The 18,411-nt window shown below is 41.7% G+C and overlaps 1 protein-coding gene across 1 annotated transcript in view; it reads left to right on the plus strand.

Annotated features, from left to right (window-relative positions):
- Nucleotides 1-18,411, plus strand: part of LOC129823614 (FYVE and coiled-coil domain-containing protein 1-like) — a 75,586-nt gene that overhangs the window by 38,736 nt on the left and 18,439 nt on the right. The window contains exons 10-16 of the mRNA XM_055882471.1: nt 972-1,064; nt 2,120-2,220; nt 11,877-12,044; nt 14,434-14,589; nt 15,538-15,746; nt 17,160-17,295; nt 17,380-17,484. Coding sequence (XP_055738446.1) covers nt 972-1,064; nt 2,120-2,220; nt 11,877-12,044; nt 14,434-14,589; nt 15,538-15,746; nt 17,160-17,295; nt 17,380-17,484 — 968 coding nt within the window. The remainder of the gene's footprint in view (nt 1-971; nt 1,065-2,119; nt 2,221-11,876; nt 12,045-14,433; nt 14,590-15,537; nt 15,747-17,159; nt 17,296-17,379; nt 17,485-18,411) is intronic.

Consider the following 18,411-nt stretch of genomic DNA (forward strand, 5'->3'; position numbering starts at 1 on the left):
GGTCAGCTCATAACCACAAGACACAGTTACAGGCCAGTCCTGAACTACAGACATAGTTACAGGCCAGTACTGAACTACAGACACAGCTACAGGTCAGTACAGCACTACAGACACAGTTACAGGTCAGTACTGAACTACAGACACAGCTACAGGTCAGTACAGCACTACAGACACAGTTACAGGTCAGTACAGAATTACAGACACAGTTACAGGTCAGTAAAGTGCTACAGACACAGTTACAGGTCAGTACAGAACTACAGACACAGTTACAGGTCAGTACAGAACTACAGACACAGTTACAGGTCAGTACAGAACTACAGACACAGTTACAGGTCAGTACAGAACTACAGACACAGTTACAGGTCAGTACAGTACTACAGACACAGTTACAGGTCAGTACAGAACTACAGACACAGTTACAGGTCAGTACAGAACTACAGACACAGTTACAGGTCAGTACAGTACTACAGACACAGTTACAGGTCAGTACAGAACTACAGACACAGTTACAGGTCAGTACTGAACTACAGACACAGCTACAGGTCAGTACAGCACTACAGACACAGTTACAGGTCAGTAAAGTGCTACAGACACAGTTACAGGTCAGTAAAGTGCTACAGACACAGTTACAGGTCGGTACTGAACCACAGTTACAGGTCAGTAAAGTGCTACAGACACAGTTACAGGTCGGTACTGAACCACAGTTACAGGTCAGTACTGAACTACAGTTACAGGTCGGTACTGAACCACAGTTACAGGTCAGTACTGAACTACAGTTACAGGTCAGTACAGAACCACAGTTACAGGTCAGTAAAGTGCTACAGACACAGTTACAGGTCAGTACAGAACCACAGTTACAGGTCAGTAAAGTGCTACAGACACAGTTACAGGTCGGTACTGAACCACAGTTACAGGTACCGTTTGTGATCTACCGCACAGTGTTCTAGTGAGAGGTTGTGTATCTGCCCCAGGTTCTGTCTGAGGAGCTGAAGACCGAGAGGTCTGAAGTGGAGGTGGAACAGGAGAAGAAGATATACCTGAAGACCAAGCCGGAAGAGATGGAGGTCAGGCACGCATCTTGTCACTTCCTTCCTAACCTCCACCCTCCTAGACCTCCACCCTCCTAGACCTCCACCCTCCTAGACCTTCACCCTCCTAGACCTTCACCCTCCTAGACCTTCACCCTCCTAGACCTCCACCCTCCTAGACCTCCACCCTCCTAGACCTTCACCCTCCTAGACCTCCACCCTCCTAGACCTCCACCCTCCTAGACCTCCACCCTCCTAGACCTCCACCCTCCTAGACCTCCACCCTCCTAGACCTTCACCCTCCTAGACCTCCACCCTCCTAGACCTCCACCCTCCTAGACCTCCACCCTCCTAGACCTCCACCCTCCTAGACCTCCACCCTCCTAGACCTCCACCCTCCTAGACCTTCACCCTCCTAGACCTCCACCCTCCTATACCTCCACCCTCCTAGACCTCCACCCTCCTAGACCTCCACCCTCCTAGACCTCCACCCTCCTAGACCTCCACCCTCCTAGACCTCCACCCTCCTAGACCTCCACCCTCCTAGACCTCCACCCTCCTAGACCTCCACCCTCCTAGACCTCCACCCTCCTAGACCTCCACCCTCCTAGACCTCCACCCTCCTAGACCTCCACCCTCCTAGACCTTCACCCTCCTAGACCTCCACCCTCCTAGACCTCCACCCTCCTAGACCTCCACCCTCCTAGACCTCCACCCTCCTAGACCTCCACCCTCCTAGACCTCCACCCTCCTAGACCTCCACCCTCCTAGACCTCCACCCTCTTAGACCTCCACCCTCCTAGACCTCCACCCTCCTAGACCTCCACCCTCCTAGACCTCCACCCTCCTAGACCTCCACCCTCCTAGACCTCCACCCTCTTAGACCTCCACCCTCCTAGACCTCCACCCTCCTAGACCTCCACCCTCCTAGACCTCCACCCTCCTAGACCTCCACCCTCCTAGACCTTCACCCTCCTAGACCTCCACCCTCTTAGACCTCCACCCTCCTAGACCTCCACCCTCCTAGACCTCCACCCTCCTAGACCTCCACCCTCTTAGACCTTCTATCAACTGAACATGTTGTTGTGCAGAGTGAGAAGCAGGATCAACTTCTAGAGGAGAACACCAGCTGGATCACCACATCACAGAAGATAATACACCAGAGAGAGGAGATGCAACACAACCTCGCCAGGTATATAGGTTATATATATGTAGTATACAACCTCACCAGGTATATAGGTTATATATATGTAGTACACATCCTCACCAGGTATATAGGTTATATATATGTAGTACACAACCTCACCAGGTATATAGGTTATATATATGTAGTACACAACCTCACCAGGTATATAGGTTATATATATGTAGTACACAACCTCACCAGGTATATAGGTTATATATATGTAGTACACAACCTCACCAGGTATATAGGTTATATATATGTAGTACACAACCTCACCAGGTATATAGGTTATATATATGTAGTACACATCCTCACCAGGTGACTATATATAGGTTATATATATGTAGTACACAACCTCATCAGGTATATAGGTTATATATATGTAGTACACATCCTCACCAGGTATATAGGTTATATATATGTAGTACACATCCTCACCAGGTATATAGGTTATATATATGTAGTACACATCCTCACCAGGTATATAGGTTATATATATGTAGTACACAACCTCACCAGGTATATAGGTTATATATATGTAGTATACAACCTCACCAGGTATATAGGTTATATATATGTAGTACACAACCTCACCAGGTGACTATATATAGGTTATATATATGTAGTACACAACCTCATCAGGTATATAGGTTATATATATGTAGTACACAACCTCACCAGGTATATAGGTTATATATATGTAGTACACATCCTCACCAGGTATATAGGTTATATATATGTAGTACACAACCTCACCAGGTATATAGGTTATATATATGTAGTACACAACCTCACCAGGTATATAGGTTATATATATGTAGTACACATCCTCACCAGGTATATAGGTTATATATATGTAGTACACAACCTCACCAGGTATATAGGTTATATATATGTAGTACACAACCTCACCAGGTATATAGGTTATATATATGTAGTACACAACCTCACCAGGTGACTGTATATAGGTTATATATATGTAGTACACATCCTCACCAGGTATATAGGTTATATATATGTAGTACACAACCTCACCAGGTATATAGGTTATATATATGTAGTACACAACCTCACCAGGTATATAGGTTATATATATGTAGTACACATCCTCACCAGGTGACTGTATATAGGTTATATATATGTAGTACACATCCTCACCAGGTGACTATATATAGGTTATATATATGTAGTACACAACCTCACCAGGTGACTGTATATAGGTTATATATATGTAGTACACATCCTCACCAGGTATATAGGTTATATATATGTAGTACACATCCTCACCAGGTATATAGGTTATATATATGTAGTACACAATCTCACCAGGTATATAGGTTATATATATGTATTACACAACCTCACCAGGTATATAGGTTATATATATGTAGTACACATCCTCACCAGGTATATAGGTTATATATATGTAGTACACAACCTCACCAGGTATATAGGTTATATATATGTAGTACACATCCTCACCAGGTGACTATATATAGGTTATATATATGTAGTACACATCCTCACCAGGTATATAGGTTATATATATGTAGTACACATCCTCACCAGGTGACTGTATATAGGTTATATATATGTAGTACACAACCTCACCAGGTATATAGGTTATATATATGTAGTACACAACCTCACCAGGTATATAGGTTATATATATGTAGTACACAACCTCACCAGGTGACTGTATATAGGTTATATATATGTAGTACACAACCTCACCAGGTATATAGGTTATATATATGTAGTACACAACCTCACCAGGTGACTGTATATAGGTTATATATATGTAGTACACAACCTCACCAGGTATATAGGTTATATATATGTAGTACACATCCTCACCAGGTATATAGGTTATATATATGTAGTACACAACCTCACCAGGTGACTATATATAGGTTATATATATGTAGTACACAACCTCACCAGGTATATAGGTTATATATATGTAGTACACATCCTCACCAGGTATATAGGTTATATATATGTAGTACACAATCTCACCAGGTATATAGGTTATATATATGTAGTACACAATCTCACCAGGTATATAGGTTATATATATGTATTACACAACCTCACCAGGTATATAGGTTATATATATGTAGTACACAACCTCACCAGGTGACTATATATAGGTTATATATATGTAGTACACAACCTCACCAGGTATATAGGTTATATATATGTAGTACACAATCTCACCAGGTATATAGGTTATATATATGTATTACACAACCTCACCAGGTATATAGGTTATATATATGTAGTACACATCCTCACCAGGTGACTATATATAGGTTATATATATGTAGTACACAACCTCACCAGGTATATAGGTTATATATATGTAGTACACAACCTCACCAGGTATATAGGTTATATATATGTAGTACACATCCTCACCAGGTATATAGGTTATATATATGTAGTACACAATCTCACCAGGTATATAGGTTATATATATGTATTACACAACCTCACCAGGTATATAGGTTATATATATGTAGTACACAACCTCACCAGGTATATAGGTTATATATATGTAGTACACATCCTCACCAGGTGACTATATATAGGTTATATATATGTAGTACACATCCTCACCAGGTATATAGGTTATATATATGTAGTACACAACCTCACCAGGTGACTGTATATAGGTTATATATATGTAGTACACATCCTCACCAGGTGACTGTATATAGGTTATATATATGTAGTACACATCCTCACCAGGTATATAGGTTATATATATGTAGTACACATCCTCACCAGGTGACTGTATATAGGTTATATATATGTAGTACACATCCTCACCAGGTATATAGGTTATATATATGTAGTACACAACCTCACCAGGTATATAGGTTATATATATGTAGTACACATCCTCACCAGGTGACTGTATATAGGTTATATATATGTAGTACACATCCTCACCAGGTATATAGGTTATATATATGTAGTACACAACCTCACCAGGTATATAGGTTATATATATGTATTACACAACCTCACCAGGTATATAGGTTATATATATGTAGTACACATCCTCACCAGGTATATAGGTTATATATATGTAGTACACAACCTCACCAGGTGACTGTATATAGGTTATATATATGTAGTACACAACCTCACCAGGTATATAGGTTATATATATGTAGTACACAATCTCACCAGGTATATAGGTTATATATATGTAGTACACAACCTCACCAGGTATATAGGTTATATATATGTAGTATACAACCTCACCAGGTATATAGGTTATATATATGTAGTACACAACCTCACCAGGTGACTGTATATAGGTTATATATATGTAGTACACAACCTCACCAGGTATATAGGTTATATATATGTAGTACACAACCTCACCAGGTATATAGGTTATATATATGTAGTACACAACCTCACCAGGTATATAGGTTATATATATGTAGTACACAACCTCACCAGGTATATAGGTTATATATATGTAGTACACATCCTCACCAGGTATATAGGTTATATATATGTAGTACACAACCTCACCAGGTATATAGGTTATATATATGTAGTACACATCCTCACCAGGTATATAGGTTATATATATGTAGTACACATCCTCACCAGGTATATAGGTTATATATATGTAGTACACAACCTCACCAGGTATATAGGTTATATATATGTAGTACACAACCTCACCAGGTGACTATATATAGGTTATATATATGTAGTACACAACCTCACCAGGTGACTATATATAGGTTATATATATGTAGTACACATCCTCACCAGGTATATAGGTTATATATATGTAGTACACAACCTCACCAGGTGACTGTATATAGGTTATATATATGTAGTACACATCCTCACCAGGTATATAGGTTATATATATGTAGTACACAACCTCACCAGGTATATAGGTTATATATATGTAGTACACAACCTCACCAGGTATATAGGTTATATATATGTAGTATACAACCTCACCAGGTATATAGGTTATATATATGTAGTACACAATCTCACCAGGTATATAGGTTATATATATGTAGTACACATCCTCACCAGGTGACTGTATATAGGTTATATATATGTAGTACACAACCTCACCAGGTGACTGTATATAGGTTATATATATGTAGTACACATCCTCACCAGGTGACTGTATATAGGTTATATATATGTAGTACACAACCTCACCAGGTATATAGGTTATATATATGTAGTACACATCCTCACCAGGTATATAGGTTATATATATGTAGTACACATCCTCACCAGGTATATAGGTTATATATATGTAGGACACAACCTCACCAGGTGACTATATATAGGTTATATATATGTAGTACACATCCTCACCAGGTATATAGGTTATATATATGTAGTACACAACCTCACCAGGTGACTGTATATAGGTTATATATATGTAGTACACATCCTCACCAGGTATATAGGTTATATATATGTAGTACACAACCTCACCAGGTATATAGGTTATATATATGTAGTACACAACCTCACCAGGTATATAGGTTATATATATGTAGTACACATCCTCACCAGGTATATAGGTTATATATATGTAGTACACAACCTCACCAGGTATATAGGTTATATATATGTAGTACACATCCTCACCAGGTATATAGGTTATATATATGTAGTACACATCCTCACCAGGTATATAGGTTATATATATGTAGTACACAACCTCACCAGGTATATAGGTTATATATATGTAGTACACAACCTCACCAGGTATATAGGTTATATATATGTAGTACACAACCTCACCAGGTATATAGGTTATATATATGTATTACACAACCTCACCAGGTATATAGGTTATATATATGTAGTACACATCCTCACCAGGTATATAGGTTATATATATGTAGTACACAACCTCACCAGGTGACTATATATAGGTTATATATATGTAGTACACATCCTCACCAGGTGACTGTATATAGGTTATATATATGTAGTACACTACCTCACCAGGTATATAGGTTATATATATGTAGTACACATCCTCACCAGGTATATAGGTTATATATATGTATTACACAACCTCACCAGGTGACTGTATATAGGTTATATATATGTAGTACACATCCTCACCAGGTATATAGGTTATATATATGTAGTACACAACCTCACCAGGTATATAGGTTATATATATGTAGTACACAACCTCACCAGGTATATAGGTTATATATATGTAGTACACATCCTCACCAGGTATATAGGTTATATATATGTAGTACACAACCTCACCAGGTATATAGGTTATATATATGTAGTACACATCCTCACCAGGTATATAGGTTATATATATGTAGTACACATCCTCACCAGGTATATAGGTTATATATATGTAGTACACAACCTCACCAGGTATATAGGTTATATATATGTAGTACACATCCTCACCAGGTATATAGGTTATATATATGTAGTACACAACCTCACCAGGTATATAGGTTATATATATGTAGTACACAACCTCACCAGGTATATAGGTTATATATATGTAGTACACATCCTCACCAGGTGACTGTATATAGGTTATATATATGTAGTACACAACCTCACCAGGTATATAGGTTATATATATGTAGTACACATCCTCACCAGGTATATAGGTTATATATATGTAGTACACAACCTCACCAGGTATATAGGTTATATATATGTAGTACACATCCTCACCAGGTATATAGGTTATATATATGTAGTACACAACCTCACCAGGTATATAGGTTATATATATGTAGTACACATCCTCACCAGGTATATAGGTTATATATATGTAGTACACAACCTCACCAGGTATATAGGTTATATATATGTAGTACACAACCTCACCAGGTATATAGGTTATATATATGTAGTACACAACCTCACCAGGTATATAGGTTATATATATGTATTACACAACCTCACCAGGTATATAGGTTATATATATGTAGTACACAACCTCACCAGGTGACTATATATAGGTTATATATATGTAGTACACATCCTCACCAGGTGACTGTATATAGGTTATATATATGTAGTACACTACCTCACCAGGTATATAGGTTATATATATGTAGTACACATCCTCACCAGGTATATAGGTTATATATATGTATTACACAACCTCACCAGGTGACTGTATATAGGTTATATATATGTAGTACACAACCTCACCAGGTATATAGGTTATATATATGTAGTACACAACCTCACCAGGTATATAGGTTATATATATGTAGTACACAATCTCACCAGGTATATAGGTTATATATATGTATTACACAACCTCACCAGGTGACTGTATATAGGTTATATATGTAGTACACAACCTCACCAGGTATATAGGTTATATATATGTAGTACACATCCTCACCAGGTATATAGGTTATATATATGTAGTACACATCCTCACCAGGTTTATAGGTTATATATATGTAGTACACAACCTCACCAGGTATATAGGTTATATATATGTAGTACACAACCTCACCAGGTATATAGGTTATATATATGTAGTATACAACCTCACCAGGTATATAGGTTATATATATGTAGTATACAACCTCACCAGGTGACTGTGTATAGGTTATATATATGTAGTACACATCCTCACCAGGTATATAGGTTATATATATGTAGTACACAACCTCACCAGGTATATAGGTTATATATATGTAGTACACAACCTCACCAGGTGACTGTATATAGGTTATATATATGTAGGACACAACCTCACCAGGTATATAGGTTATATATATGTAGTACACAACCTCACCAGGTATATAGGTTATATATATGTAGTACACAACCTCACCAGGTATATAGGTTATATATATGTAGTACACATCCTCACCAGGTATATAGGTTATATATATGTAGTACACATCCTCACCAGGTATATAGGTTATATATATGTAGTACACAACCTCACCAGGTATATAGGTTATATATATGTAGTATACAACCTCACCAGGTGACTATATATAGGTTATATATATGTAGTACCCAACCTCACCAGGTGACTGTATATAGGTTATATATATGTAGTACACAACCTCACCAGGTGACTGTATATAGGTTATATATATGTAGTACCCAACCTCACCAGGTGACTGTATATAGGTTATATATATGTAGTACACAACCTCACCAGGTGACTGTATATAGGTTATATATATGTAGTACCCAACCTCACCAGGTGACTGTATATAGGTTATATATATGTAGTACACATCCTCACCAGGTATATAGGTTATATATATGTAGTACACAACCTCACCAGGTATATAGGTTATATATATGTAGTACACAACCTCACCAGGTATATAGGTTATATATATGTAGTACACATCCTCACCAGGTATATAGGTTATATATATGTAGTACACAACCTCACCAGGTGACTGTATATAGGTTATATATATGTAGTATACAACCTCACCAGGTATATAGGTTATATATATGTAGTACACAACCTCACCAGGTGACTGTATATAGGTTATATATATGTATTACACAACCTCACCAGGTATATAGGTTATATATATGTAGTACACAACCTCACCAGGTATATAGGTTATATATATGTAGTACACAACCTCACCAGGTATATAGGTTATATATATGTAGTACACAACCTCACCAGGTATATAGGTTATATATATGTAGTACACAACCTCACCAGGTGACTGTATATAGGTTATATATATGTAGTACACATCCTCACCTGATTCAGGAAGCTAGGTGACTGTATATAGGTGTTATATATGTGACCTGATTCAGGAAGCTATGTGACTGTTGAGGATCACTACTTCACACGATAACCATTTGAATGTAATCTTGTATTTTTTATCAAAATGCTTGTTTGGGCAGAAATGCCTTCTGGAACATGTGAACTTTCATGTGGCTTAATAACACACTTGTATTCCATCTGTAAATACCAGTGGTGGGCCGTCAGGGCCAGCAAGGCCTTCTCTGCTGGCCTAAACATCATCAGAATATATATATATTTTTTTATATATATTTTCCCACAAATATGTATGAAATTATTCCCCAGAGTAAGAGTTATACTCTTCATTTCATAGCTTTCCTCTTGGTTGCACTGCTTCCAGCCCCAGGTTGAGATTTGGAGGGCTGGTCTTTACGTTAGATCTTTTATCCAATCATATTCAGCCATCATGTGTTGCCAGGGGTCTAAAATCTGCCCTCAGGCCTTCAGAATCAACAGTGCGGGCGCTTGTAGCTTATAGTGAATGGAAATGAAAATTTAGTGTCAACCAATCAGCTTTAGAGTTGGCTATTGTATGCCTGCTGGCTGGCTCCAGTGTTACACAGGAGCCAGCTAGCAGGCGTAGTGCGTGCACGTCTTTTGATTGGATTACCAATATTGAGAGGCAGGTCCTATGGGCAGGTCTATGCAGATCCTCAGAACTAGGAAACTGAATTTGATAAACGAATTAATTTGCGTACGAATAAGCTGTTGTTTTTTCAACGCACAATGGCGGAAGGAGGAGAAGTTATCGATTTGGTCGAGGATATAATTATAACGCCATTCTCAAGACGAACATTTCAAGAAAAGTTAGACATTGTAAGGAGAGGTCGCCCGACGCCGACGCTACAAAGCCTGTCACAGGCGGGAAGGGGGTTCGTTCGCCACTTTCAAAGTTCCAACTACGAGCGCTATCAATGGCTCACAGGCTCCGAGAAGCACTGCAAACTGTACTGCTGGGAATGCCTATTATTTGCAAGTGATCGATTTGGTGTTTGGAGCCACACTGGCTTTGCAAACTTGAGTTGTCTAACCAAGGCAGCAACGAGACACCAAAGTACGGCTGGGCACTTACAAGCAATGGTGCTTTTGAAAACTTTTGGGGACACCCGAGTGGATCTACAGCTCAACGAACAATCGCGCAGGGCAACGGAGCTGCACAATGAAAAGGTGAAGAAAAATAGGGACATATTGAAAAGACTCATTGATTGTGTTCTTGCCTATTAGTTGAACTGTACTGTATTGTACTCTTCCCCTGCAATTCTCTGAATAAAAATGTCAATTTCAAGGTGACGCAACGCCTGCTTATACTGCGTTTCTGTCTAAATGTATAGTGTCTAGAGCCATGGCATCATAATGATGGTAATAAGAGGTGGATTCATTCGGGCGGGACTGTGTAGTACCTCACTGAAGGCCCAGGCCCCAGGCCCAGCGTTTCTGTCTAAATGTATAGTGTCTAGAGCCATGGCATCATAATGATGGTAATAAGAGGTGGATTAATTCGGGTGGGACTGTGTAGTACCTCACTGAAGGCCCAGGCCCCAGGCCCACGGCACGCCACTGGTAAATACGAATGAAATTGTTACATTACGAGCCTCGTTGGTTTGGCCACCGAAAAAGACAGCATATTTCCCGCTAGCCATGATTGGCTGAGATAATGAGTGGGCTGGACATGCCGAAAGATGAGTTTGGATTGGTGTGTCATATAGCGACGCGTCTGTCTATTTGAGCTGGTCAGTATGTAATGGGATTAGGTGATTAGGTGCTGTCTTTAGGTGTAAGGATTGTATTATACTCATGTATTATATAGTTGTAGTATTATATCTATGTCTCTGTGGTATTACATCAGGAGTGAAGAGAGCCTGGTTGTGTCTCAGAGGTCCTGTGAGGAGCTGAGGGAGGGACTACGGAAAGCCTATCAGGACAAACAGAGCTATGAGCTCCGGACCTCAGCTGAACTGGACGACCTCTACCGTACCAAGATCAATCTGGAGGAACGACTCATAGAACTCATCAGGTAATCAATCAATCAACAAATCAGTCAGTTGATTTGCTGATCAATTGATCTCGATCTATCGATTAATAATTATTTGTAACTGTGGTGTGTGGCGCCCCCTGTGTGCCAGAGAGCGCTGCTGTTCAGACTGCTACAGCCAGTACACAGCCGGCTATGGTAGAGCCCCATCCTCAACAAGATACCTGTATTGTGTGTGTGTGTGTGTGTGTGTGTGTGTGTGTGTGTGTGTGTGTGTGTGTGTGTGTGTGTGTGTGTGTGTGTGTGTGTGTGTGTGTGTGTGTGTGTGTGTGTGTTTTAGAGGTCTTCATGGGCCTAAAAAGTTGTATCCGTTCCAAAATGGACCTGGGGTTTTCCCACCCGGACCCTATATGCATGAATTAATTAAAACAATTTAGAGACCAGTTCCGAACGGAGACAACTATACCCGTTCCATATAGACCTGGTCGGATCTGGATCTGGGGGGGAAAAGGGTCATTTTTAACCCCCTAAGGTCGATGTCCGCGCCCCCGTTGGAATTGAATTAACATAATAAAAAAATCGGCATAAAAATCTGTCAGTTTAAGTTAGAGATATGTTGTTTTGTTTTATATACGTCTCAATCCACTGCATCTACCTATGTAACACTTCCTGCTTCTAACTATGTAACACTTCCTGCATCTGTCTATGTAACACTTCCTGTATCTACCTATGTTACACTTCCTGCATCTGTCTATGTAACACTTCCTGCATCTGTCTATGTAACACTTCCTGCATCTGCCTATGTTACACTTCCTGCATCTGTCTATGTAACACTTCCTGCATCTGTCTATGTAACACTTCCTGCATCTGTCTATGTAACACTTCCTGCATCTGCCTATGTAACACTTCCTGCATCTGCCTATGTTACACTTCCTGCATCTACCTATGTAACACTTCCTGCATCTACCTATGTAACACTTCCTGCTTCTAACTATGTAACACTTCCTGCATCTACCTATGTTACACTTCCTGCATCCACCTATGTTACACTTCCTGTATCTGTCTATGTAACACTTCTTGCATCTACCTATGTAACACTTCCTGCTTCTAACTATGTAACACTTCCTGCATCTACCTATGTAACACTTCCTGCTTCTAACTATGTAACACCTCCTGCATCTACCTATGTAACACTTCCTGCTTCTAACTATGTAACACCTCCTGCATCTACCTATGTAACACTTCCTGCATCCGCCTATGTAACACTTCCTGCATCTACCTATGTAGCACTTCCTGCATCTGAGGTGACAGAGCTACAGCTGTGTTTGTCAGACCATGAGACATTCCCGAAAATCTGTCTTCTCACAAAATGGTCTGTGACGTTTGAATGGTACAAGCTATTATGAACCCTTTATGGAAATATGAGTCTCGCGAACACGATGGTGATCTCTGTTTTGCTCTTTGACCCCCACAAGCGTCTTGGAACTTGTCTGGAGTCGGTACAGCTGATCTGCCAACTTCTGTCTGTGTTGTCCGAACAGTTTGGGCTGCATACTAATACATAGATATATATACAGTGGGAAGAACAAGTATTTGAGACACTGCCGATTTTGCAGGTTTTCCTACTTACAAAGCATGTAGAGGTCTGTCATTTTATCATAGGTACACTTCAACTGTGAGAGACGGAATCTAAAACAAAAATCCAGAAAATCACATTGTATGTAGCAGCCTAGCTGTTGGCTCTTGGTTGTAGCCCATCCTCTCCTTTAACTTTTAATTCCATCTTCCCTTGATTAGATATCTCCTAACTTTTACCACACGGAGGCTCTAGAACTGTAACCTACTGCAGCTTTGACTCATGATTGGCCAACACCAAGCTACATGTGCTCCACTCTCATGAAAAGCAAGAGCGGCAGCATCAATTATAACGTTTCTCTCTGCTGCAGCAGTCGCGTTCGGATCTGTACGTGCCCTTTCCGAAGAAGTCAGTTAAAATTATCCAGACCCGAGACCTGCGACAATGAGATCCGACCCAGACCTGTGACATTATTTAGAGTTTTGGATCCAGACCCAGTCGGGAACCGGATCGGGTCTGGAGTATTCGGGTACCGGTGGACCCGTGAAGATCCGTGTCGAACTGTGTCTTTCCAGGGAGGACGGGTGGATTGTGACAGACATGTGCATGCCTGGTGTGTGTGTGTTAACCCGTGTGTGTATTAACCCGTGTGTGTGTTAACCTGTGTGTGTATTAACCTGTGTGTGTATTAACCCGTGTGTGTATTAACCTGTGTGTGTATTAACCCGTGTGTGTATTAACCTGTGTGTGTATTAACCTGTGTGTGTGTTAACCTGTGTGTGTATTAACCTGTGTGTGTGTTAACCTGTGTGTGTGTTAACCTGTGTGTGTGTTAACCTGTGTGTGTATTTCCAGGGAGAAGGATGCCTTGTGGCAGAAGTCTGATGCTCTGGAGTTTGAGCAGAAGTTGAGAGCAGAAGAGCAGACAAAGAGAGATACCTGCAGCAATACCTCCCACTGTCTCTCCTGCAGCAATCCATTCAGCTGGTGGCTTCACAGACACACCTGCAGGTACGTCTCACCGTCTCTCCTGCAGCAATCCATTCAGCTGGTGGCTTCACAGACACACCTGCAGGTACGTCCCACCGTCTCTCCTGCAGCAGTCCATTCAGCTGGTGGCTTCACAGACACACCTGCAGGTACGTCTCACCGTCTCTCCTGCAGCAATCCATTCAGCTGGTGGCTTCACAGACACACCTGCAGGTACGTCTCACCGTCTCTCCTGCAGCAATCCATTCAGCTGGTGGCTTCACAGACACACCTGCAGGTACGTCTCACCGTCTCTCCTGCAGCAATCCATTCAGCTGGTGGCTTCACAGACACACCTGCAGGTACGTCTCACCGTCTCTCCTGCAGCAATCCATTCAGCTGGTGGCTTCACAGACACACCTGCAGGTACGTCTCACCGTCTCTCCTGCAGCAGTCCATTCAGCTGGTGGCTTCACAGACACACCTGCAGGTACGTCTCACCGTCTCTCCTGCAGCAATCCATTCAGCTGGTGGCTTCACAGACACACCTGCAGGTACGTCTCACCGTCTCTCCTGCAGCAGTCCATTCAGCTGGTGGCTTCACAGACACACCTGCAGGTACGTCTCACCGTCTCTCCTGCAGCAGTCCATTCAGCTGGTGGCTTCACAGACACACCTGCAGGTACGTCTCACCGTCTCTCCTGCAGCAATCCATTCAGCTGGTGGCTTCACAGACACACCTGCAGGTACGTCTCACCGTCTCTCCTGCAGCAGTCCATTCAGCTGGTGGCTTCACAGACACACCTGCAGGTACGTCTCACCGTCTCTCCTGCAGCAATCCATTCAGCTGGTGGCTTCACAGACACACCTGCAGGTACGTCTCACCGTCTCTCCTGCAGCAGTCCATTCAGCTGGTGGCTTCACAGACACACCTGCAGGTACCTCTCACTGTCTCACTGTCTCTCTCTGTTCTGACTGTATTCTCCCTAGACTGTGTGGCCATGGGTTCTGCTACTACTGCTGCAGTAACACAGTCAGCCTGATGGAGGGGGGCGCCAGAGAGCACTGCTGCTCAGTCTGCTACAGCCAGCACAGTGCTGTGGTAGAGCGCCATCCTCAGGAAGATACCTGTACTGCACCACACACACCCTTCAACCCTCTGCCCCAACCTGGCAGAACCATGCAACCCAGCAACACAGGTGAGACCACAGACACACTCAGATACACACTCTTAAATGAGACGGATGGTGATACAAACATTATTTCATACTCACTTGTTTCAATTTAAGGGCTTTATTGGCATGGGGAAACATATGTTTAGTGAAATAGATAATAAAAAATTAACAGTAAATATTACACTCATAGAAGTTCCAAAAGAATAAAGACATTTCAAATGTCATATTATGTCTTTATACAGTGTTGTAACGATGTGCAAATAGTTAAAGTACAAAAGGGAAAATAAATCAACATAAATATGGGTTGTATTTACAATGGTGTTTGTTCTTCACTGGTTGCCCTTTTCTTGTGGCAACAGGTCACACATCTTGCTGCTGTGATGGAACACTGTGGTATTTCACCCAGTAGATATGGGAGTTTATCACACTGTGGTATTTCACCCAGTAGATATGGGAGTTTATCACTGTGGTATTTCACCCAGTAGATATGGGAGTTTATCACACTGTGGTATTTCACCCAGTAGATATGGGAGTTTATCACTGTGGTATTTCACCCAGTAGATATGGGAGTTTATCACTGTGGTATTTCACCCAGTAGATATGGGAGTTTATCACACTGTGGTATTTCACCCAGTAGATATGGGAGTTTATCAAAATTGGGTTTGTTTTCGAATTTATTGAGGATCTGTGTAATCTGAGGGAAATATGTGTCTCTAATATGGCACGAGGTGAGGAAATGCAGCTCAGTTTCCACCTCATTTTGTGGGCAGTGAGCACATAGCCTGTCTTCTCTTGAGAGCCATGTCTGCCTACGGCAACCTTTCTCAATAGCAAGGCTATGCTCACTGAGTCTGTACATAGTCAAAGCTTTCCTTAAGTTTGGGTCAGTCGCCGTGGTCAGGTTTTCTGCCACTGTGTACTCTCTGTTTAGGGCCAAATAGCATTTTAGTTTGTCAAGTATTTATCATTTTGTTTTCTAATAATTTGGTTGGGTCTAATTGTGTTGCTTTCCTGGGGCTCTGTGGGGTCTGTTTGTGTTTGTGAACAGAGCCCCAGGACTAGCTTGCTTATGGGTTATTCTCTAGGTTCATCTCTCTGTAGGTGATGGCTTTGTTATGGAAGGTTTGGGAATCGCTTCCTTTTAGGTGGTTGTAGAATTTAATGGCTCTCATCTGGATTTTGATAATTAGCGGGTATCGGCCTAATTCTGCTCTGCATGCATTATTTGGTGTTCTACGTTGTACACGGAGGATATTTTTGCAGAATTCTGCATGCAGAGTCTCAATTTGGTGTTTGTCCCATTTTGTGAGTTCTTGGTTGGTGAGCGGACCCCAGACCTCACAACCGTAAAGGGCAATGGGTTCTATAACTGAAGTATTTTTTTAGCCAGATCCTAATTGGTCTAATGTTATGTTCCTTTTGATCACGCTCTCTCAGACCTGGCTGTGCCAAGGGCAGATGACGGGGCATATGACATCATAACAGAGGAGGAAGTAAATGGTGTTTCCAACAGTGACTCTCTCTCCTTCACTACCTGCTCTCCTCACACCAACCCCCAGGGGGCAGCAGAGCTGTGAGTACACACACACACACACATACACATTCAGAACCCATGCCTGATGCTATTTTTGACACTGTGTGTGTTTGTTTTGCCCAGCAACAGTGGTGCCAGTACAGCAGACACCACATCAGAGGACCTACCTGACCAGACTGGAGCTGTTCAGGATGCAGAGATCTGTCTGCTGAGGAGTGGAGAACTCACGTGAGTCAGACCAACATTCACCATGACTACCATGGCCAGAATGACCACCATGGCCAGAATGACCAACATTCACCATGACTACCATGGCCAGAATGACCACCATGGCCAGAATGACTACCATGGCCAGAACGACCACCATGGCCAGAATGACTACCATGGCCAGAATGACCACCATGGCCAGAATGACTACCATGGCCAGAATGACCAACATTCACCATGACTACCATGGCCAGAATGACCACCATGGCCAGAATGACCAACATTCACCATGACTACCATGGCCAGAATGACCACCATGGCCAGAATGACTACCATGGCCAGAACGACCACCATGGCCAGAATGACTACCATGGCCAGAATGACCACCATGGCCAGAATGACCAACATTCACCATGACTACCATGGCCAGAATGACCACCATGGCCAGAATGACCAACATTCACCATGACTACCATGGCCAGAATGACCACCATGGCCAGAATGACTACCATGGCCAGAACGACCACCATGGCCAGAATGACTACCATGGCCAGAATGACCACCATGGCCAGAATGACCAACATTCACCATGACTACCATGGCCAGAATGACCAACATTCACCATGGCTACCATGGCCAGAATGACCACCATGGCCAGAATGACCAACATTCACCATGACTACCATGGCCAGAATGACCACCATGGCCAGAATGACCAACATTCACCATGACTACCATGGCCAGAATGACCACCATGGCCAGAATGACCACCATGGCCAGAATGACTACCATGGCCAGCATGACCAACATTCACCATGACCACCATGGCCAGAATGACCACTATGGCCAGAATGACCACCATGGCCAGAATGACCACCATGGCCAGAATGACCAACATTCACCATGACTACCATGGCCAGAATGACCACCATGGCCAGAATGACCACC

Source organism: Salvelinus fontinalis, chromosome 26, assembly GCF_029448725.1.
Source record: "Salvelinus fontinalis isolate EN_2023a chromosome 26, ASM2944872v1, whole genome shotgun sequence".
NCBI lineage: Eukaryota > Metazoa > Chordata > Actinopteri > Salmoniformes > Salmonidae > Salvelinus > Salvelinus fontinalis.